Genomic DNA, 25008 nt, shown 5'->3' with positions numbered 1-25008 from the left:
GATACGCAGTAGCCCGTTAAGGGAGAGACCTAACCCACTGGCTGCTAGAAGCTCATCTCCCAAGGCCTCACACTTGTTCATTGATTATACGTGCGCGCGCGTGTATGATATGGATTAAATAGAATGAATGACACGTTGAATATATTGATCCAGTTTGATGACTCCAATAGCGTAGAAAGTAGAAACATCGACGCGTTAGCTATAGAATCAATTAATCAAGAATTTCAGTTAATTTTAGTCCACGAAACCTTGCTTCAATTGTGTTGACAAGCTCTTAAATAAAGTGAAAACTCTATAAGAGAATTTAACTCCGTGGTAATGTCAATTATCATTGTATTAAAGGGTGCGAATAAAAATCGAATTATAGGCTAAACGTGTTTTTTTGATAATATAGGTAAAAGTTAATTTGGTTGTGGTGCATTTCTTCTGGCTTCTTGCCAAGATATGGGTCATACTAGAAAATTGTGAAGTTTAAATGCTATTTTATCGGCTTTGTATTTGGGCTTGTTTTTTATTCAAGAAATAGCTAGATTGTCACTTACCATGCATTTTCTTACTAGATTTTCTTTTTCACCAAACCCGGGTCAACGCTGCTTGACCCGCAAATATTAGATGTTTCGATAGGAAATGAAATTAAAAAAATGAATTTTGATGTTTCAATAGGAGATGATTTGTAGGATTGCTTACTCAATTTCTTGTATTATTATTAATCATTATGGTTTATGAATTCAATATCAGTTTCTTGTAATTAATTACTCGCACGAATAATTACGAAAATAACATTTGAATCCATACAAACCCACACATTTTCATTTATAAACTGCCCCACTTTGTAAAATTGGCAAAGGTACAATTGGACTATAGAAAGATAAACCTAAGACAAAAATAAAATACAACGTTCGCAATCAAACAAAAGATAAAATTAGACATGACCTTTAGTCAATATAACTATTTACGCGGCTTGGGCTTAGTCTTTCCCGACTCCTTGCTTGAGCCGGGTTGGGTCATACTGGACACGGACGACGATATAAGGTTAGATGTAGTAGTCTTTAAAGCTTCATAGAAGCTTGAGGTTCCCTCGGTCCTCGAAGTCGAAGCCTGACGAGATGGTCTGGGCCGGGCCCGGGCCGGGAAATCGGCCGGTGAAGACGGAAACTTACCCTCATCCTTCTTCTTCGTCAACGACGACGATACCAAATCGGCAAGCGCAGCCTTGCTATTCTTCAACGCCTCAGATTCCAACACAGCTTTAACATTCTTGCCCAATACCTCAGCTCCGTACGAAACCGATTTCTTCACACCCTCCATCACTTCCGCCCCCGACGGCAGCGGAGGCCGAGATGAGGAGGCGGCGGCGGCGGCAGGGGCGGGTGATATCTCGCTGAATTTGTAGGAGAAAGTGAGCTCCCCCTCGTGCTCGACTCGGCCGACGAACTGGGTGTTGTTATTGGCCGAGTCGAGAAGCTCTTTGATGAGGACGCTGAGGCGGCCGACGTCTCTGTCGCCGCCACCTGGCGTCCCCTTGCAGAGGAGCTTGAATTCGAGGGCGAGGCGGCTCGTCTGTAGAGCCGCCTCGCCCACCTTGAACTCCATCAGGAAGTTCCAGGTGGGGTTGGCGCCGCCGTTGTTGTCGGACGGCGTTGTGTGCTCTTGCTTGGAGCCGTCGGTCACGTTGGAGATCGAAACGACGGCGTAGACGTCCATGTTCCTAGAGGGCCGGACGACTTTCTTCAAATTGTTGCCGGAGAGTAGAGTGATATGCAGAGTTCGGAACTGCATTTTGTTGAGATGGGACTAAGTGGAATAATGAGAGAGGTATATATAAAATAGGAAATGCGCGTATGCATAAAAAAAATTAACCAATAGTTTTGTAGACAGCTCACTTGTTCATTTGACTGTATTATATTACTTGCATGTACACACTAAACAATTTCCTTGTCTTAAATGTCTAACTCTGTTAGAGGAAACTCTTGGTGAAGCCACTATGAAGGTGATTCTTATTTTTATTCAATGTGTCAACTGTCAATAACTCCACTAAGCATAACGTAGTACTCATAACACAACATACTAAGCACAATGGGAGTGAAATTTTGTTGCGATTTCCATGATTTTAGGTTTTTAAAGGTGTATGAGTTACTCCATAAATTTAACATGATTGTGGTTCATTATGTGCATAGAAAAACAAAGTTTGGTGTTGATTTATAATTGCACTATGTATCTACTATAGAGGTGTACATGTGTTCATATATTTGAGACTCACTCAAGACCATAGAGAATTCACAATAGTTAGGGTGAGTTCTGTCCCAGAGCGAGACGGTCACAGAACTTGTTGCAAGCCATTGGCAAGATATGCGAAAGGGCGCGAGACATCACTTCCATGCGCCCCACTCTCTAAATAATAAGCGAACGTGATGGCCACTCGCCAGACATATGATTACGCATCATTTTTTGCAAATTTTAAAATTATATACAGAACAGAACTATATATAAATTTTTAATTATAAAAATCTATTTTTAAAAATAAGATAAAATTACAATTTGGTAATACCATACTTATATTTTGGTTATATATATTCTTATATTACTTATACATCTTCTCCAAAACTAAGACTGAATTATCCTTAAATTTTAAGATGAGTGAATGAGATTAAATCTCATGAATTTCAATAAATAAGAGATAAAATATCAACAAAATAGTACGATCGTCATTCTGTTATCATATTATAATTTATGTGGTCTTTTTATATCAATATAGTGTATTACAAATATAAACACAATGACATGATTATTTCAACAAAAGTACACGAAAATATCAACACATTTTTATTGATATTTTACATGCATTACATTGAAATTTTTTGATGCATTTGTTGAAAAAAAAATATGTTTATCAACATATACGAAACCTAAAATAAAAATGATCAAATTGATCATCTGAACTTCGTCGGAACATATGCAATTGAGATCTCGTTAAAATGCTTATAAAATTAACTTTAATTTGATATATATATATATATATATATATTACGAAAAAATAATTTGAGATAATTTTGAAGAGATAGAAAGTTGTTAATTTTAACTACCATAGAATTGGCATCAATACTAAGTTTATTTACTAATTATTTAAATTAAATATATAATCCACGTGACAATTATTTCAATGACTAGATCTCCTAATCTAATGACTAAAAATTGCTCTTAATTTGTGATTGATAATTAGTCAGTAATAATTGATCACAATCCTATTAATAGAATATATATAATACATTATAAAAGTATATTAAAAGAATATATATTTTATATATATAATATAATATATATGTATATAATATTATATTCAAAATATAATTTGGTTTTTCGGATTTTCTCTTTTTTTTCTCGAATCGGACCGAAAATAAAAAGTTTTGTATTTTAAAAAACCGAAAAATCAAACCGAATTTTAAAATTTCGGTTTAGTTAGATTCAGAATTTAACTCCATGATAATACCATTTTTTTATATGCATGAAATTCATGTCATTTCAATATCGTCACGCATGTTTGTTTTGGTAGTATAAATTTACAAGCTAAATGAATATGAAGATGCATTGTTACACATTAGCCCGTGCACCATGTGAGTTTTTGATAATATAGGTAAAAGTTAAACTAACTTAATGCATCATCACACTCTAGCCCATGCGTCATGTGATTTTTTGATAGTACAAAAAAGTTAAACCTACTTAAATATCATGTGAGTATGTAAACATTAGTACTCCACTATATCAGAGTTTCATGTATAAGATCAAATCAATTGAAAATTTCGATTTGGTTATTTAGGTTGCTCTTAAATATACTCTCCGTCCTAGATAATTCGACCCAGTATTTTATTTCGGACCGTCCCACCTAATTTAATTTTGGACCTTCCACCTAATTTATCCCACTTCACTTTTACTATTTTTGGCAGTGGACCTCATATTCCACTAACTCATTCACACATTTTATTATAAACTAGTAATACTTTAAAAGTAGGACCCATATCCCACCAACTTTTTTAACTCACTTTCATTACATTTCTTAAAACTCGTGCCGGATCAAAATGTCCCGAATTAGCTGGGACGGTGGGAGTATAGAAAATTGGAATTGAATGCAATTTATACTACTAAGTTGATTTTATTTTCTTATGTTCGAAAGAATATTCTTAAAATCAATTTCTCTCTCACACAGACACGCAGTGAGAAACGCACTCTGCTTTCTACTGTAGACAGCGATTGCAAACGCGAAACTCAACACAAACACCTTTTATATCGGTATTAAATTACTCCATTAATCAAAAACCTGGAGATTCTTTGACTCCATCAGAATATTGTTCAATGCTTTCTTTCTCCCCTCCTCCATTCTTTGCAGGTCGGTTTCTTTAATTCTTTCTTTGCTGCGTGGATGATTTGAATAATCAGGACGCCCAATTGGACTCTACCAAATCCCTACTAGTATTTCAGAGTCTTCGCCTTCAATTGTAATTCTAAAACCCTACAATTTTGGGTAATTTTTAATTTTTCTGAATTTCCATTTTCTTTTACTCGTTGTTGGTTAATATAATGTGAAAGTCGACAACTTGCAGCATATTAATGCGTTTTGTACCTGGTCTTTGTAGTAGTGCATTAGTTCTGGCTTCTGGTGACACCGATGGGGCCAAAATAAGGGTTGTTGAAAAGTTGTGAGGTTTAATTTGGGAATTGGGTCTTTTTTTTTTAGATTTTTGAAGCTTGATTGTTGAAGGAGGGGAATGGAGGAGCCGGGGCAGCTGAAAAGGGCTTTGATTGATGCATCTGCTGGCGCTATTTCGGGTGGGATTTCAAGAACTGTCACATCTCCCCTCGACGTGATTAAAATTCGATTTCAGGTTGATTTTCTGGTTCAATTGTTTTGAAAAGTTGGTTTATTGTGGTCTAAGTTATTAGTTATGCTTCTTAGCGTATAAATTCGATGGTTTCGAAAAGTTGGTTTATTAAAATTCGATTTCGGGTTGATGTTCTAGTTCAATTGTTACGAAAAGTTGGTTTATTGAAGAATTGTGGTCCAAGTTATTAGTTATACTTGTGTTTAGCTTTTTGATTATGAGTTCATTTGTTGTATGATGCAGGTTCAATTGGAACCCACAACGCAATGGGCTTTGCTTCGGCGAGATGTGTATAGTCAATCAAAATATACTGGTATGGTGCAAGCAACAAAGGACATTTTTAGGGAGGAAGGCTGGCCGGTATTGATTACCTATAAAAATAGACTTTGTTTACATTTTATAAGACGCATGTGGATCCACGTTCCTTATTTTATTATAGGTCGAGTTTAGAATGGAGTTCTCGTTGTTATGCTTGGTATTTCTTTCTTACATGCTCATGCTGTATTTGGAGATTATGTGCAAGATAAAGTCCTTCTAGTTTCCGCCTAAACTTGTGCTTGTTAATGGTTGGTGGAAATTTTTGTATTGGGGCTTAAGTCTAGGAATTAACTGCTGGATGGGGACAAAATATGTGGTATATGGGAACTGAGTTCAATAGATTTTGCTAGTGAACTTGGACCATGGAGCTCTGCAAAATTCATAGCAGAATGAAAGTCAAGAAAGGAGAGAAAAGGGAACGGGCCATCTTTCTTTTGATTTCAGCATATCCAGTAAGAATAAGAATTAAAGGCAAAGATGTGAATGGCAAAATAAAAAACTATGGCTCAGACAAAAGAAAATTGGGGAGGAAAAGATATGTAATGAAAGAAGAATGATAGTTTAAAAACAGAAATGAATATTGTAGGCCAGCAGTCAGTCAGTTCACAGTTCTCTTCTTGGCATGTTGGGTTCCACTGTGATTAGGCTGTTTCTAGGTTCCATTATTGCAGGTGATGCCATGGAAATATTGGCAGGATTTGCACATGTAATGGAAGGGACTTGCACACCATGACATGTTACGGAGAGAGAGATGCTTAGTGAGAAAGCTGGCAATGTTGATGTGTTACAACAATTTAGTAAGAGAGAGGGAGAAAGAGGTTTCTATTGCCACTTGCCTGTTAATTTTGAGTTCTCTGCAATGATTAAAGAACTTAGTAGTGCCTATTTTGTCCATGGAACTAATTGTAGATGTGTCGTTTGCCTCGTCCTGACATTTTGTGAGCCTGTAACTTCTTCTTTTTTTCCATTCCATGTTCATTTTGTTTCTCTCTCATTTTCTCTATCAGGGTTTCTGGAGGGGTAATGTCCCAGCCTTGCTTATGGTGATGCCGTACACAGCAATACAATTTACAGTTCTGCACAAATTGAAGTCACTTGTTTCTGGTTCATCCAAGTCAGGTTTGAAAATTACTCCTCCTATTCAGTCTGTTGATGCACATGATATTGTTATACCAAGTAAAGTATGCTTTCGTCTTTCTTTATTACGACGAGATAGATAAATACTGTAGCTTTGAAGAACTTCTGTCATGATAAATTCCTGTGCAATGTTGATCCAGCTGCCCTACGTTTCATTTTTTCTTTTTGATGACAACATTGTGCTCACTTGTTTTCTTTATGCAGGAGACCATATCAATATAAGTCCATATCTTTCATATGTAAGTGGGGCATTAGCGGGATGTGCAGCCACTGTCGGATCCTATCCGTTTGATCTTATAAGAACCCTTTTAGCTTCACAAGGGGAGCCAAAGGTATTGTGCAATACTCTTGCAAGTAATGAGCGTTCCCCTCAATTGTTATCATTTTGGTGAATGGGGTTACGGATTTAGGAACCAACGTTTGAAATCCCCAGTTACTAAGCTATTGTCCTAGTAAATTTTGCTAATTGTAACTAGAACAAGATAATTTAGTTATGCATTGATGTTTCGTCTGCTACATAGATAAATAAGGAGGTTTTTCTGAATGGTGCTGTGTTCTCAAACAGGTTTATCCTAATATGAGGGCTGCAGTCTCTGGTATACTTGAAAGACGTGGTTTTCGAGGGCTGTATGCTGGACTGACACCCACACTGATCGAAATAGTTCCTTACGCCGGATTGCAGTTTGGGACATATGATACATTCAAACGTTGGACCATGGTGATCTAATATGATCTCTGCCCCCCTCCCTCCCTTCCGCACACACGCACACGCCCTCTTTCATATGTATCTGGAGTTCATTGGTGCAACTTATTGTTTGAACTTTAATTATATTGTCATGGTTTAATTTTATTTACTTTCTTGGTTGTGTAGGTTTGGAATCAGTACAGATCAGGTTATGATATGGGAGCCGATGATTCTCTCTCAAGCTTCCAGCTTTTCCTTTGTGGATTGGCTGCTGGTACTTGTGCTAAAGCTGTATGCCATCCACTCGATGTGGTGAAGAAAAGGTTTCAGGTATATTTCCAGCTTCGACTATTAATTATTCATTTAATTTTCAATCTCAGCTACTGCACGATTGAATTTCTACGTTTACAACAAACAAAGCAGCTCTAGTGAAGACTCTAGATAATCCTAGGATGCAAACTTCTATATGATGTAATCTTGATGGTGTATTTGTCCAAGTGTCGTCCCGTTCTTTCTCATGGCTCCCTCATCCTAGGAACTTCTCTTTAGTCGTTAGTTGCTTTTATTATCACCTCACATGTCACAAACTCTTATCTTAATTAATTGACTTTACTTGCAGGTCGAAGGGCTGCAACGTGATCCAAGATATGGAGCTCGAGTGGAGCACCGTGCTTACAGAAACATGTACGATGCCCTACGCCAAATTTTGCATAAAGAGGGCTGGCCGGGTCTATACAAGGGCATCACACCATCAATTGTCAAAGCTGCGCCAGCAGGTGCTGTAACCTTTGTTGCGTACGAGCTCACGTCGGATTGGTTAGAGACCCTTTTGACTTGAATCTGTCTCTTCTTTCACCTTTCTCTTCTTCAACCATTCATTCCTTTTGCATTAGAGCAATTTTTTTACAGTTAATCTTGATATGTCCCCTCAAAATTGAGGGGTACCACCTGCATATTGTTTTGTACTAGGAATAATCCATAGGTATAGATATAGCCAAAACAGCAGAAAGTCAGTGATGTTATAGATTTTAATGAAACAACGTTTTGACTATATTACTATTACTCTTGTAATGATCATTTTGCTTCTCTAGAGTCTTGGAATTCTCTTCACATTTGTTGATGATAAAGTCTTGGATATATATTTTTTGCTTATTTCTTCCTCAATTTTATGTAGCTTGGAAATGAAAGGGGAGTATCATTTAAAATTTGAGGTTGCTTCTGAAATTAAATTCTTATGTTTTTTGTTAGAAATCTTTAATCAACCATCTTTTCTCTTTCATTTGAGGTTGCATTTATTTCGTTGCCTTATTTCTTTTTATTTATCGTAATTGCAATTTTAGTTATGTAATTTGAATTTACTATATCTATTGACCCACAATATATCTCATAAGCCATACACATGAATGTATGATAAAAATTCTTCTTTTGTCTCAAAAAATAGTCTTGTATTGTGGGTGACTTTTTTTATTATAAAAAATGTTAACATTGTAAGTGGACAATGAGTTCTATTACAAAGGGTTAAATAGTGATAAAAGGTAGAAAGTGAGTGAAGAATGAATGTCGGAAAGTATAAACAAGTTACAAGAAATGAAAGTGAATTATTTAAAATAGTTACAAGAAATGAAAAGTGGATTATTCTGATGGATTGATAAAAATATAAAAATATTGATAAGGACACAAACCTCTTAATTTCGCGCGAATTTGTGCGTATCGTGCAAAAATTGCCAGCCGTAGTCTTGATAATTAATTCTTAAAAATCATCAAATTTGATTTAAGAAAGAACTCAATATCTATGTTAAATTTATGACCGTGACAGAATCTTCAACTTGGTGTAAAAATCATCAAAAAAGAATTTGAGACCTAAGTGTGCTAATGGAGCAATGGACACTCAACTTTATCACCATTATCCACACTTGAAATTTTTTTCATGCTATTTGTTACATTCAAAGTTGCAACAATGAAATCACTGCAAAAGTTGATTGGTATTTGGTAAGAATCATCTGCAGCACCTAAATCAGCTGCAAGAAAATACTCTTTGCTTTCTCACCTACAAAATTATTCTTGAATGCTGCCAACTAGCACCACTTTCTTTGCTTGTTTTTCACATGGCAGCAGCAAAAAACGCACAGCTTGTCAGATAAATCTCCTCTTCCAATCCCGAGCTCAACATCGCTTGCTCATTGCCCGTCTTCCTTCTTCTTCGGCTTCTTGTTCACACTCAAGTATCCGTGCGCAAAAGCTTCTAGCACTCTCATTGTTGGAGGCCTTCGCCTTGTGCTAAACCTTGTTTGGTTCGAGCTAGCAGTTTCAAGATTGTTTTTTGAAGCGATGATATCTTGCTCTTGCTCGTGGACTGAGTGATCAGCAGAAAAGGAGCCATCCTCGGCCTCTGGAGGAAAGTTGAGGTCAATAAAAAACTGAGGTTCAATGTTGCTGCTGCTGTTGTTGCTGCTACTGCTAGTGGATGGCAATATATCAAGATTCTTGCTTACTTCATCTTCGTCTTGCCCTCGAATGGTGCGTTTCTTGTGCACTAATGCAGTTCTTGCATCAGGGGAAGTCGCACGAGCTTCTTCATCCGCACCCATGGCATCATGGCAGCGTTTCTTGCCTAGTATTGTAGCCTCATCAAGCGTTTCACGACCGATCTCTGCTGCAGATGGGAAGGTTATGAATTCGACTACCTTCCCATCTGGGAGGCCTGTATCCACAACAGTGAGGGAAAAACCGCAATGATTCTCATCATTAGGCAATCCACGTTGTTCTGCCTCGTTGCTGCAACCAAGGCCTTCTTGGTCGAGCTCGAGCAGGGCAGGCTCTCGAGCAACCTTTCTCAACACATCAGCCACATTGTCAAAATATTGATCACCTCTCACCAGTTCTCTCCTCGAAAAGCTCTTCACTCCGGGAATAAGAAAAACTAGGCTAGGATTTGCATTTGAACTAGCAACGTCTCTGTAGTTCGTGGCCTCCTCCGAATGCCAGCCACTTTCTAGCAGACGAGGCCAGACTGCCTCCCAGAACAGATCGTTCGATCTGGCCTTGCTCAGCCGGTGCTCTCCACTCAACAAGTTCGATATCTCAGCTGTTGTAAGTGAGGTATACACCTTCTCTGATGGCATATCATGGCGTGTCTTTGAGTGCCTCGTAGCCATTGCAGTGAGATCTTGATGCTCTCTCCCAATGCCAACGGCTTCCACAAGCAACTCTGTACCAATCATCGCCTTTAATCGGAAGGCATACTCTGCCACTGACATCTTTTCGTTCTCAAATGATTTAGAAACCTAGAACGAAAAAACAACCAAATGCACAAAATCAGCACAAAAGTGCACTAAATCAGCACATTTCTGCACTATTTGGCTCTCAATCAAGAAAAACGTAGATGTTTAGACGAAAAGATCAACAAAAAGTACCTCCAATAGAGCATTCTGAAACTCCTCCCCTACTCTTGGTAGCACCCTAGATAGAAATTCTTGCAGCCTTAGCCCATAAAACAATCCCCGGCCTAATTTGCGTCTCTTGTGCTTAGCGCTGAACCATCTTTGATACTCCGGTGAAGAGTAGAACGTCCCATAGTAGTACGACTGCACAGCTACCATGTCCTTCGTCCCAACAAATTTCTTTATCTCGACAAAGTTCTTTGCAAATATGTACAATCCAAGAAGGAAACAGCCCTTCTCAGCTTCAGACCAGCATCCATCACAGATTTCAGGCACCAAACGATAGTCTTTACCACTTATCTCGTCTATTTCATCCATCCGATCAAGTGATCCCCTCATACCAGATCGCTCACTGCTTATCCACGCCAACTTTATTCGCGAACCAATGTGGAAATTTTGCAGGGAATCACCTCTGGTCTCCTCATCTGCACAGTCCATCGAGCAATACAAAGTGTTCGAATCTCCAAGAACCTGAGGCAATTCAGCCTGATATTCATCCCCAACTCTAGGCACGATTTCTGGCTCCCCAAACACATCACACAACGAGGATGCAACATGATTCTCCATACAATTAGTCATCTGCCAACTAAAGATGCATCAGTTTGTGCAATATCAAAACTCAATCAAGAACAAACATGGAGTCAATCCATCATAGCTTAGACATATCATCATAAACCAAACAAAGGGAGAAAAACTAACCATCAAAACAGAGTTTTTCCAAAACCTACCCTTCTCTCTACATATGATCTGATGAAAAAATATAAAAAAAGTATCTTGACACATAATGATATACACATGATCAAAATCAAATCACCATGATTCCCAAAACAGATAACAATGTAGTAGAAATTAAAGAATGAGCTCTTTACACAATACCCAATTGCACCTTGAAAGACTCAAATTTTGGGAAACCAAAACCAAAACCGTAAAACCTAACCACAATAAACTTAAGATCGAGCCATTAAAGTATCGTAGATACAAACAAAATTCCATCTTTCACCATAAATATCCCAACTTTTCACAAAGCAAAACATAAAAGAAACCGACATCGGCAAGAAAAAAGACGAACACAAACATATTAGAAACATTTTTACAAACACATCTATGCATGTATAAAGAAGAAGACAAATAATTTGAAGGGCTTGTTTGGAGGGAAAAGAATGGGGTTTAGATGTGAAACGACAAAACAGAGCATACACCAAAATACAGAAACAGGGGACGTCGTCTACGTCCGACCATACATAAAAAACCTTTATGCATACGCGATAAAGAGGGAAGAACCTGTCTTTTTTCGCAATGGGCTGCGTTTTAAGACTCATTTGAGTTCATGAGAATGGAAGAAGAAATATATAGCGAGTGCCGAACAACTCTTCCCCACGCGCGGTGGAGGAGTGTGTGGATTCATTTCTTTTATCTAGGTTTTTCTTTTTTTTCTCGAAATAGATAGGAATAAAATAGTACTCCTATCAATTAAGAAGTTAGTATTGCCAATAAAATAGTAACGAATATGGGTTAATTATGCATAATATATGTTGGAACTTAGACACACGCCAACAAATTAGCACTTAAATTAGAGCTATGATTTGACCTATTTTGTAGAGTAAAAAAAAAAAATATAAGTCTACTTGCACGAACGAGCAGGAACACGCACCACGGATGTGTTTGTGCGTGCGATAGAGAGCGATATACATAATTACATAAATGTATATTACTCTGTGCATTGATTTATTAATTTGTGATAGTAAGATTATAATATTTGTACATCATTTAATTTATAATTCATAATTTATGAACCAATATGAAAATTGTGATTATTAATTAAAAAAAAATGACAAATTAATATAACAGATGGGAAAATGAGTTGCAACTATTAAAAAATAATGTGATTTTTCGCGGGCAGAAATAATTAATATGAGTTGGGGTTGAAAAGGAAAAGAATAAACTTATAATAAATCGGTGTAATTCAAATAAACAAGAAATAAATTCGACTAATGAAATGTACAATGACAAATACGCTTAGGTGGAAGTGAGTGTTAACAAAGTGAAAAAAAATAGTCAACTTACCGTTATCGAATGGTCTAATTGGTATAGCAACAATTTTTCAACCAAAAGACTATAATTTAAAATGTGTTTCCAGTCTTTAGTCAAATAACTATCTAATTCAAACAAATGAAAAAAATTAAATAATTTTCGTGTTGGAGGAAGAATAATCTTATTGTAAGACACAAATTGACTTAATGTGGCTGCTATAAGAACGATTGTCTAAATTGACTAAAATAATAATGGCCTTTATTTCCATGTGAAAAAAATAGTCAACTTACCATTAGTGAAGGGTAAACTAGTAGTAACAATTTTATACTAAGTAGGGCGGTAGGACTCCATAAAGATTGCACCACCTTTGAACACATTTTCATCGGTAACATAAATTATTATCTAATTCAAATGAAGGGTAAAAATAATTAAATGATTTGCGTGTGAGAGAGAAGAGAATCACTTTGCAAGGTTTAATTATCGCAACAATCATTGGATTTGTAAATAGTAATTCGGTTTAGTGATGATAAAATGCAAATACATTCGGTTGAGTAGGTGCACGCACGATGCACGCATAAAGAATCTTTATTCACAGGTCAGAAAATTCTATCGAGTGAAGATTTTCTCTCTTGGCTTAGGTTATGAATATTGTTTCTTATGATTTTTCTAATTAATATATAAAAGAAAAATTCAACCCAAAAAAATATGTGTGTTTACATATATATAAAAGAAAAGTCACGCTAATCAAAACTAAAATCATGAACGAAAATTCTACCACGTTGAAAATTCAAGTCGATTTTACCAAATAAAAATAAAGCAAGATCCAAAACTCACGCATTCTCTAGAGAGAATAGATTTCTCATAAGTAAATTAAACTGAAAAATATTGATCCTCGATAAAATATAAGTATTCAATACACATACAACTCAAACCTAGTTAGTTTGTGACTTGAATTGACTCTTTTCCAATTTTGCTTATCTTCCGATAAAGCTTTTTTTTTGGAGAGAGAGAGGGGGATGATGCTTTTAATGAAAATGGAAGAAAAGGGAAAAAAATGTAAGTCTTTATAGAGCAACTAAAGAGGGATCGGAAAATAAGATGTCATTAATGATTTTTTATGGCTAAATAAAATAAGTTAGTAGAAAATTATAATAGCAGGATAGTTTATCTAATGGATTAGTTGACTTTGAACAAAATCACAAAAATAAATATTTATCATTATGTGATTGGGCGAAATTTATATATATATATATATATATATATATATATATATATATATATATATATATATATATATATATATATATAGGGGTGCACTAGGGTGCCACCATAGTTAGAATAATACCATACCACCAATATAGTCCGTTAGATCTCATCTATGGACGCCTAGGATTAAGTTTCGTGAAAAAACACGGGTTTGCAGTCTACTATATTAGATATTGCAGTCTACTGTATTAGATATTGCAGTCGCGGTAAACTGCAATATTGTTGTGGTACGACTGCAATATTCAATGAACAGCACTGCAATCTGGTAACGTAAAATTAGAAATTTCCTATTTTACCCCTCCGTGTTTTTACACGTGGCAGCATGACAGACACACGATTTTCAGATCCAATGGCCTAAAATGGTGGTATGGTGTTACAATAAAGAGGGTTGTTATCTTAGTACATCCCTATATATATATATATATATATATATATATATATATATATATATATAGGGATGTATTCAGGTCAAAACGCTAAGTATAAGTAAAACTTAAAACACTTGCAGTCCATTGGATCATATGATCTAACGGTTAGATTACTGCCACGTGTCATCTAATAATGTAGAAGTTTAGACTAATAATGTAGCTCGGATAATAATGTAGCAATTTAGTTTAATAATGTAGCATATTAGTTTAGAAATGTACAGTTTTAGTCGTACAATGTACATTTCTAGTCTAATAATGTACCTCGCCTAATAATGTAGATTTTTAGTATGATAATGTAACAAATCACAACCATCCAATCTAATGATCCAAGAGCTGTGATTTGTGCTGTGTTTTACACTAAGATGCTGTAAGAACCCTAACACGCCCATATATATATATATATATATATATATATATATATATATATATATATATAGGGTTTTGATCTATGAAGACCAGATTTAAATACAGAAACGCAGAACAAAGTCATACGTAGGGCATTTTTAGGTCATAGTTAGTTTATTTTTAGGTCATGCTAACAAAGCATGACCTAAAATGATCTTAACATGACATAAACCAAAATCTTATAATATGACCTAAAACTACTTAATTATGACCTTCCGTGTTTTTGGTTAATTATTGACCATTAGATCATCTAATCTTAGGGCCAAGATTTGGGCTGCATTTTTGGATTTAAATGCATTCTTATTTTGATCATGTCCATATATATATATATATATATATATATATATATATATATATATATATATATATATATATTGTCAAAAGGCAAAGCATGTAAGTTTAGTATCCTAAGTAAATTTTATAGAAACGTTTATTTAATATAACAACAATATTTCTTGTGACGCCACTATTACCTATTTGCAACTTATTCCAAAATATCTTTTTAAGTAATTCAAAATATTAAATAATTTAAGTATTGATGATTTTATAAGCAATTATCAACCTGCATCTCATTGGGCTTACACTATAAGCAAAGAATAAGAAAGAAGGCCCATTAGATTAACTTCCACACAACTAAAATAATGTGAAGCTTTATGAGCCCAATAGATATATATAGCCTATAAAGATCACAATATTTTTAAAGCGCATTTATATCGGAAACACAAATTATATTCTAATTTAAACGAACCTCAAAAAGAATTAAATGATTTGCGTGTGACAGAGAAGAGAATTGCATTACCAGGTATAAAAAGAATCTTTATTAACAGGTCTGAAAATTACTGTACACACTCTCTCGAGTGAGGAATTTAGGTTAGGAATTTTGTTTCTTTTATGATTTTTCTAATCTTACCCCAAAAGAAAATTTATGAACGAAAATTCTACCACGCTAAAAAATCAATGCTATTTTACCAAATAAAATCTAATCAAGATCCAAAACTCATGCATTCTTTGGAGATAATCGATTTTTCACAAGTAAATTAAAAAAAAAAAATATCGAACCTTAATAAAATATGGAATCTATCAATAACATATAACACGAACCTGACTGGTCTTCTTAATTAAAGAGCACAACTTGTGACTTGAATCGACTCTTTTCTATTTTTGCTTATCGTCAGAAAGAGCTATTTGGAGAATTTTAGGGGAGAGACGGTGAGAGAGAAAGGGGTGATGCTTTTAATAAAAATGGGAGGAAAAAATAAATAAAAGGTAAGTCTTTATAAAACGAAAAAAAAAAGATGAAAAAATAAAATGAAACTAATGGTTTTTTTGGTTAAATAAAAATAAGGTATAGAAAATTATATTAGCAGACAGTACATTTATTTAATGGACTATTTGTCTTCTAACAAAATCACCAACATAAATATTTATCGCTGGTGTATATTATTGGGAGAAGTTTATATGTAGTACTACTTATGAGTTTACTTTCCTTAAGTAAATTTTGGAGAAATTTGTATTTAATAAAACAAAGATATTCCTTATAATGCGAGTATTACCTATTTGCATCTTTTAACTTACTACAAATATCCTTATAAGTAGTTTAAAATATTTAATAATTTAAGTAGAGATAATTTTAATTATTTTATAATATTTTCACCTTCAACCAAACCTGCGGCTCATTGGAAATGGGCTCATACACTATAAGCTGAGCACAACAAAGAAAGCCCATTAAACTTTAACAATCTCTCTCTCATTTTAACTTTTGATGAAAAGCGATACCGCTCATTTTAACATTTGTATAAAACTCACTTGATGTATATATAACTTTCCATATAGTATACTATACGTATTTTAATGTAAAATAATAATAAGAAATCTATAGAAAAAAGTAATTAGGGAAAGAAATTTATAATATATAAGGATTAATTTTGATAGACATAGGAAAATAGAAAAATAAAATTATGTTGAAGGTATAACATTTTATCATTAGGAAATCATAATGGATAAATAATTATTACGTGTGGCCAAAAACTCGATTAACCGCACCCCAAATAAAAATATTTCCCCAATATTACATTGCAAAAGTAATAGTCTCATAATTAATAATTTAAACTCATTCACACTGGTCACTGGGCCATGGGCAACGGAGTTTTAAAAGGAGTTGGAGATATATGTGAACAAAATGTCAGAAATCTGATTCAAAGTAAATTAAAATTATAAATTTGATTTGGATTTTTTGAATTAAAGGTTCGAATCAGATTTAAAAAAAAATTTAGATAGTTCGGATAAGATTGCGTCAGATATTTTAAAAACTGAAGTATTCCAAAATTCAAAATATACATAATAAAATATACTCTATTTATATTTTAAAAATAATAACTATTTCTATTTTGGTATTCCCCCGTCCCTAAAAATTTGTTACCAATTTTCTTTTTCGTCCGTTCCTAAAAATTTGTTATCTTTCACTTTTACCATTTTTGGTAGTGAATCTCATATTCCACTAACTCATTCCCACTCAAATTTTATTTTAAAATTACTATAAAATAATATGACTCACATACCACTAACTTTTTCAACTCACCTTCTATTACATTTCTTAAAACCCATGACGGATCAACTATACATTTTCATTTTAGTCTGTCTTTTAAAATTATGCACTTTTTCTTTTTATTTAATCTTAATCTTACATTCTTACTTTACCGATTCCATATTAAGCTTGTATATTTCAAAAGAAACCTATTTTTAAAGGATGAATAAAATATTATGAATAGTATAACAAATATACAAATTTTATGCTAAAACAATTCTAATAATATATAGTTTTGTACAATTTAAGATCAGATTTCATAATTCGAATTTGATTTTCAGATCAAATCAAATTAGAAGAAATTTCAATCCGAAAAATCGAATGCTCAGCAACACTACCTCCAACACTAATTCTACCGCAGCGAATTTGGATGACATGAATGATGACTACGGCAGCCTCAAGGCGGCGCGGTGAGGTCGCTTCCGGGAGTGCGCCATGTGCCTGTTGGAATTCGAGGAGAATGAAGTGGTGCGGCTGCTCTGCCCATATGGACTGCGTAGACATGTGGTTCCGGTCGCACTCTTCTTCCTGGCAGCACCAAAAACCCAAAGACTGTCAGATATATCTCCTCTTCCAATCCCGAGCTCAACATCGCTTGCTCATCACCGGTCTTCCTTCTTCTTCTGCTTCTTGTTCACACTCAAGTATCCATGCCCAAAAGCTTCTAGAACCCTCATTGTTGGAGGCCTACGCCTCGTGCTAAACCTTGTTTGGTTCGAGCTAGCATTGTTTTTTGAAGCGATCAATACTTGCTCGTGATCAGCAGAAAAGGAGCCAGCCTCGGCCTCTGGAGGAAAATTGAGGTCAATAAAAAACTGAGGTTCAATGTTGCTGCAGCTGCTAGTGGATGGCAATATATCAACATTCTTGCTTTCTTCATCTTCATCTTGACCTCGAGTGGTGCGTTTCTTGTGCACTGATGCAGTTCTTGCATCAGGGGAAGTCGCACGAGCTTCTTCATCCGTGGCCATGCGTTTCTTGCCTAGAATTGTAGCCTCATGAGGTGTTTCACGACCGATCTCTGCTGCAGATGGGAAGGTTCTGAATTCGACTACCTTCCCATCTGGGAGGCCTGTATCCACAACAGTGAGGGAAAAACCGCAATGATTCTCATCGTTAGGCAATCCACGTTGTTCTGCCTCGTTGCTGCAACCAACGCCTCCTTGGTCGAGCTCGAGCAGGGCAGGCTCTTGAGCAACCTTTCTCAACACATCAGCCACATTGCCAAAATATTGATCACCTCTCACCAGTTCTCTCCTCGAAAATCTCTTTACTCCGGGAATAAGAAATACTAGGCTAGGACTTGCATTAGAAGTAGCAACGTCTCTGTAGTTCGGGGCCTCCTCCTAATGCCAGCCACTTGCTAGCAAACGCGGCCAGACTGCCTCCCAGAACAGATCATTCGATCTGGCCTTGCTCAGCCGGTGCTCTCCACTCAACAAGTTTGATATCTCCGCTGTTGTAAGTGAGGTATACACTTTCTCTGATGACATATCGTGGCATGCCTTTGAGTGCCTCGTAGCCATTCCAGTGAGATCTTGATGTTCTCTCCCAATGGCAACGGCTTCCACGAGCAACTCTGTACCAATCATCGCCTTCAAACGGAAGGCATATTCTGCCACTGATATCTTTTCATTCTCAAATGATTTAGAAACCTACAAAAAACAACCAAATGCACAAAATAAGCACAAAAGTGCACTAAATCAGCACATTTCTGCACTATTATGTTTAGACGAAAAGATCAGCAATAAGTACCTCCAATAGAGCATTCTGAGACTCCTCCCCTACTCTTGGTAGCACCCGAGATAGAAATTCTTGCAGCCTTAGCCCATAAAACAATCCCCGGCCTAATTTGCATCTCTTGTGCTTAGCGCTGAACCATCTGCGATACTCCGGTGAAGAGTAGAATTCCCCATAGTAGTGCGACTGCACAGCTAACATATCCTTCGTCCCAACAAATTTCTTTATCTCGACAAAGTTCTTTGCAAATATGTACAATCCAAGAAGGAAACAGCCCTTCTCAGCTTCAGACCAGCATTCATCACAGATTTCAGGCACCAAGCGATAGTCTTTATCACTTCGCTCGTCTATTTCATCCATCCGATCAAGTGATCCCCTCATACCAGATTGCTCACTGCTTATCCATGCCAACTTTATACGCGAACCAATGTGGAAATTTTGCAGGGAATCAGCTCTGGTCTCATCATCTTCACAGTCCATTGAGTGAGACACAGTGTTCGAATCTCCAAGAAATTGAGGCAGTTCAGCCTGATATTCATCCCCAACTCGAGGCGCGTTTTTTGGCTCCCCAAACGAATCATACCACGAGGATGCAACATGATTCTCCATACAATTAGTCATCTGCCAACTAAAGATGCATCAGTTTGTGCAATATCAAAATTAGATAGGAATAAAATAGTACAATTAAGAAGTTAGTATTATCAATAAAATAACAAATATGGATTAATTGTGCATAATATATGTTAGAACTTAGAAACACACGAATAAATTAGTAGTACTACTTAAATTAGAACCATGATTTGACCTATTTTGTAGAGTAAGAATAAAAAAAATATGAGTCCACTTGCACGAACGCTCGGGAACACGCACCAAAGATGTGTTTGTGCGTACGATTGAGAGCGATATACATAATTACAGACATTTATATTACTTTGTGCATTGATTTATTAATTTGTGACAATAAGATTGTGATTTTTGTACGAGCTTTTAAGTAATAATTCATAATTTATGAACCGATATGAAAACAATCCAATTGTGCTTATCAAAAAAATGAAATATAGATAACAAATGAATTTAACAGTTGGGAAAATGAGTTCCTCATGAAAATACAACAATTAAAATACAATGTGATTTTTCGCCGGCATAAAGGATTACTATGAGTTTGGGTTGCAAAGGAAAAGAATCAACTTATAATAAATTGGTGTAATTCAAATAAACAACTAATAAATTCGACTAATCAAGTGCATGTAAAACTTACCGTTATTGAAAGGTCTAATTGGTATAAAAACAATTTTACAACCAAAAGATTGTAAAGTTGACAACATTTTAAAATGTGTTTTCAGTCTTTAGTCAAATAGTTATATAATTCAAACAAACGAAAAACAATTAAATAATTGGCGTGTTGGAGGAAAAATAATCTTATTGTAAGATATAAATTGACTTAATGTGGCTGCTGTAAGATTGATTGTCTAAATTGACTAAAGTAATAATGGGGCTTTTATTTCTATGTGAAAAAGTAGTCAACTTACCATTAGTGAATTAGTATAACAATTTTATAAGTAGGACTATAGAGAATCTATAAAGATCACACCACTTTTGAACACATTTTCATCGGTAACACAATTATTATCTAATTCAAATGAAGGGTAAAAGTAATTAAATGAGTTGCGTGTGAGAGAGAAGAGAATCGCTTTGCAAGGTTTAATTATCGCAAAAATCATAGGATTTGTAAATAGTAATTCGGTTTAGTGATAATAAAATGCAAATACACTCAGTTAAGTAGGTGCACGCACGATGCACGCATAAAGAATCTCTATTCACATGTCAGAAAATTCTCTCGAGTGAGGATTTTCTCTCTTGGCTTAGGTTAGAATTTAGGAATATTGTTTCTAATGATTTTTCTAGTAATTAATATATAAAAGAAAAATCCAACCCAAAAAATTATGTGTGTTTACATATGGAGTATATAAGAGAAAAATCTCGCTAATCGAAACTAAAATCACATACGGAAATTCTACAATCGCTGAAAATTCAATTCAATTTTACCAAATAAAAACAAAGTAAGATCTAAAACACGCGCATTCTCTAAAGAGAAACGATTTCTCACAAGTAAATCAGACTGAAAAATATTGATCCAAGATAAAATATAAGTACTCAATATACATACAACTCAAACCTGGATAGTTTGTGACTTGAATCAACTCTTTTCCAATTTCGCTTATCGTCAGATACACAACTATATTTTTTAGGAGAGAGGGGAGAGGAGGGCGATGCTTTCAATGAAAATGGAATAAAAAGGAAATAAAAAGGTAGGTCTTTATAGAGCGACTGAAAAGGGATCGAAAAATAAGATGTTATTAATGAAATTTTTTTGGCTAAATTTATGTATATATATAGTCAAAAGAAAAAAGTATATAAGTTTAGTATCATAAGTAAATTTTATAGAAACTTTTATTTAATAAGACAAAAATATTCCTTATGACGTCACTATTACCTATATGCATCTTTTGACTTATTTCAAAATAACCTTTTAAATAATACAAAATATTCCTTTTAAATTATTCAAAATATTCAATAATTTAAGTATTGATGATTTTATAATGTTTTCCCGTTCAACCAACTATCAACCAACGACCCATTGGGCTTACACTATAAGCAAATAATAAGAAAGAAGGTCCATTAGATTGACTTCTACACATCTTAAATAATGTGAAGCTTTATGGGCCCAATAGATATATATAGCCTACAAAGTGCACAATACTTTTAAACGCATTTTCATCGGTAACACAAATTATTTACTAATTTAAATGAATCTCAAAGGAAATAAATGATTTGTGTGTGACAGAGAAGATAATTGCATTACAAAGTATAAAAAGCATCTTTGTTAACAGGTCTGAAAATTATTGTACACACTCTCTCGAGTGAGGAATTTCGCTTTAGACCTAGTTTAGGATTTGTCTCTTATGATTTTTCCAATTTTACCCCAAAATAAAAATCATGAACGAAAAATTCGGCCTCACTAAAAAATCAATGCGATTTCCATATAAAATCTATTCAAGATCCACAACTCATCCATTCTTTAAAGATAATCGATTTTCACAAGTAAATCAAACTGAAAAAATATTGAACTTTAATGAAATATGGAGCATATCAATATATTACAACACAAACCTGGCTCGTCTTAATTGAAGAACGCAATTTGTGACTTGAATCGACTCTTTTCTACTTTTGCTTATTGCCAGAGAGAGCTATTTGGAATAATTCAGGAGATAGAGAAAGAAAGGGGCGATGCTTTTAATGAAAATGGAAGAAAAATGAAATAAAAGGTAGGTCTTTATAGAGCAACGAAAGTGGGATCGAAAAAATAAAATGCAGTTTATTCCTTTTTTTTTAAATAAAAATAAGTTGTAGAAAATTATAATACCAGGTAGTACATTTTATTTAATGAATTAGTTGTCTTACAACAAAATCACCATAATAAATATTTATAGCTGTTAAAGGTGTAATATGATTGGGATTAATCAACTATATTTTTTAGGAAAGAGAGAGAGAGAGGAGAGGGGGGCGATGCTTTTATTGAAAATGGAATAAAAAGGAATTAAAGGTAGGTCTTTATAGAGCGACTGAAAAGGGATCTAAAAATAAGATGTTATTAATGAATTTTTGTGGCTAAATTTATGTATATATATAGTCAAAAGAAAAAAGTATATAAGTTTAGTATCTTAAGTAAATTTTATAGAAACTTTTATTTAATAAGACAAAAATATTCCTTATGACGTCACTATTACGTATATGCACCTTCTCTGATGGCATATCATGGCGTGCCATTGAGTGCCTCGTAGCCATTCCAGTGAGATCTTGATGTTCTCTCCCAATGCCAACGGCTTCCACGAGCAACTCTGTACCAATCATCGCCTTCAAACAGAAGGCATACTCTGCCACTGATATCTTTTCATTCTCGAATGATTTAGAAACCTAGAAAAAACAACCAAATGCACAAAATCAGCACAAAGAAAATGCACTAAATGAGCACATTTCTGCACTACTTGGCACTCAATCAAGAAAAAATGCAGACGTTTAGACGAAAAGATCAGCAATAAGTACCTCCAATAGAGCATTCTGAGACTCCTCCCCTATTCTTGGTAGCACCTGAGAAGAAATTCTTGCAGCCTTAGCCCATAAAACAATCCCCGGCCTAATTTGCGTCTCTTGTGCTTAGTGCTGAGCCATCTGTGATACTCTGGTGAAGAGTAGAACGCCCCATAGTAGTACGACTGCACAGCTACCATGTCCTTCGTCCCAATGAATTTCTTTATCTCGACAAAGTTCTTTGCGAATATGTACAATCCAAGAATTGCTTTAAGCAACTATGAGTCTGATAATTAGGATGTGTAATTCGGTTTAATGATAATAAAATGCAAATACACGGTTGAGTAGGTGCACGCCTTATGCACTCATAAAGAATCTTTATTAACAACTAAGAAAATTCTTTACACAGTCTCTAAAGTGAGGATTTTTTCTCTTGGCTTAGGTTAGGAATATTGTTTCTTATTATTTTTCATACATCTCTTTCCCCCCTAAATCCAACCCAAAAAACTATGTGTGTTTACATTATATATATATATATATATATATATATATATATATATATATATATATATATATATATATATATATATATATATAACAAAAATCACGCTCATCAAAACTAAAATTATAAACGAAAATTCTATCACACTGAATATTCAATTCGATTTTACCAAATAAAATTTAACCAATATCCAAAACTCACGCATTCTGAAGAGAGAAACAAATTTTCACAAGTAAATCAAATCGAAAATTTTTGATCCTTAATAAAATATAAGTACTCAGTATTCATACAACTCAAACCTGACTAGTTTGTGATTTGAATCTACTCATTTCCACTTTTGCTTATCGTTAAAGAGAGCTATAATCTTTTAGGAGAGAGAGAGACGGGGCGACACTCTTAATGAAAATGGAAGAAAAGAGAAAAAAAAAGGTATGTCTTTATTGAAGGACTGAAAAGGGATCAAAAAATAAAATGTAATAAATAATATTTTTGGCTAGATAAAAATAAGTTGTAGAAAATTATAATACCAAGTTATTTTATTTAATGGATAAGTTGACTTCGAACAAAATTATAAAAATAAATATTTATAACTGTAATAGTTCTAATGTGACCGAGAGAAAATTTTCTAAATACATATAATGAAAAGAAATAAGTAGTATTATAAGTTTACTACCCTAAGTGAATTTATAGAAACTTTTATTTAATAAAACAAATATATTCCTTATGATGCCATTATTACCTATATGCATTTTTAACTTATGTCAAAATATCCTTTTAAATAATTCACAATATTCAATAATTTAAGTAAAGATGATTTTAGAATGTTTTCACCTTCAACCAACTACCAACTCGCAGACCATTAGGCTTACACTATAAGCAAAGAATAAGAAAGAAAGCCCATTAGTTTGACTTCCACACATCTAAAAGAATGTGTAGCTTTATGGGCCCAATAGATATAGATCACAATACTTTTTGAACGCATTTTCATCCGTAACAAAAATTATTTTCAATTTAAATGAATCGCAAAAAGAATTAAATGATTTGCGTGTGACAGAGAAGAGAAATTCATTACAAGTTATAAAAAAAATCTTTATTAACAGGTCTGAAAATCACTGTACACACCCTCTTTCAAGTGAGAAATTTATCTTTTGGCTTAGGTCAGGAATTTTGTTTCTTAAGATTTTTCTAATCTTACCCCTAAATAAAAATCATGAACGAAAATTCTACCACACTAAAAAACCAATGCGATTTTACCAATTAAAATCTAACCAAGACCCAAAACTCATGCATTCCTTAAAGATAATCGATTTTTCACAAGTAAATAAAACTGAAAAAATATTAAACCTTAAATGAAATATATCAATTACATACAATACGAACCTGGCTAGTCTCCTTAATTAAAGAACACAATTTGTGCCTTGAATCGACTCTTTTCTACTTTTGCTTATCGGCAGAGAGAGCTATTTGGAATATTTTAGGAGAGAGCGAGAGAAAGGGGGCGATGCTTTT

General features: G+C 34.5%; 2 protein-coding genes across 6 annotated transcripts; one reads left to right on the top strand and one right to left on the bottom strand.

Annotated features, from left to right (window-relative positions):
* Positions 1–4196: 4196 nt before the first annotated feature.
* LOC125223423 (mitochondrial thiamine diphosphate carrier 2-like) lies at positions 4197–8124 on the top strand. Of its 5 annotated transcripts, XM_089063138.1 has the most exons (9): positions 4197–4284; positions 4382–4516; positions 4730–4877; positions 5118–5234; positions 6200–6311; positions 6534–6661; positions 6895–7047; positions 7201–7344; positions 7634–8124. In XM_089063138.1, exons 3-9 carry the CDS (start codon positions 4761–4763, stop codon positions 7850–7852), a joined length of 990 nt encoding a protein of 329 aa, XP_088919264.1. In that variant the 5' UTR covers positions 4197–4284; positions 4382–4516; positions 4730–4760; the 3' UTR covers positions 7853–8124. The 5 variants fall into 5 exon arrangements, with proteins under 5 accessions (XP_088919264.1, XP_047982521.2, XP_047982520.2 ...); XM_048126564.2 differs by lacking the exon at positions 4197–4284 and having other exon boundaries at positions 4303–4490; XM_048126563.2 differs by lacking the exon at positions 4197–4284 and having other exon boundaries at positions 4303–4516.
* A 785-nt stretch (positions 8125–8909) lies between these two features.
* On the bottom strand, positions 8910–11036 carry LOC148933089 (uncharacterized). The gene is made up of 2 exons (XM_089063327.1): positions 10428–11036; positions 8910–10298 (listed from the first exon to the last, which is right to left on the bottom strand). The coding sequence occupies exons 1-2, from the start codon at positions 11031–11033 to the stop codon at positions 9192–9194; spliced, it is 1713 nt and encodes a 570-aa protein (XP_088919453.1). The 5' UTR covers positions 11034–11036; the 3' UTR covers positions 8910–9191.
* Between the last annotated feature and the right edge of the window lie 13972 nt (positions 11037–25008).

Source organism: Salvia hispanica, chromosome 1 (genome assembly GCF_029641045.1).
Source record: "Salvia hispanica isolate PSC_SH4W2 chromosome 1, Shi_PSC_v1, whole genome shotgun sequence".
Classification (NCBI taxonomy): domain Eukaryota; kingdom Viridiplantae; phylum Streptophyta; class Magnoliopsida; order Lamiales; family Lamiaceae; genus Salvia; species Salvia hispanica.
Note: the sequence above shows the minus strand (reverse complement) of the source record. Positions and strands in the feature narration are given on the sequence as shown.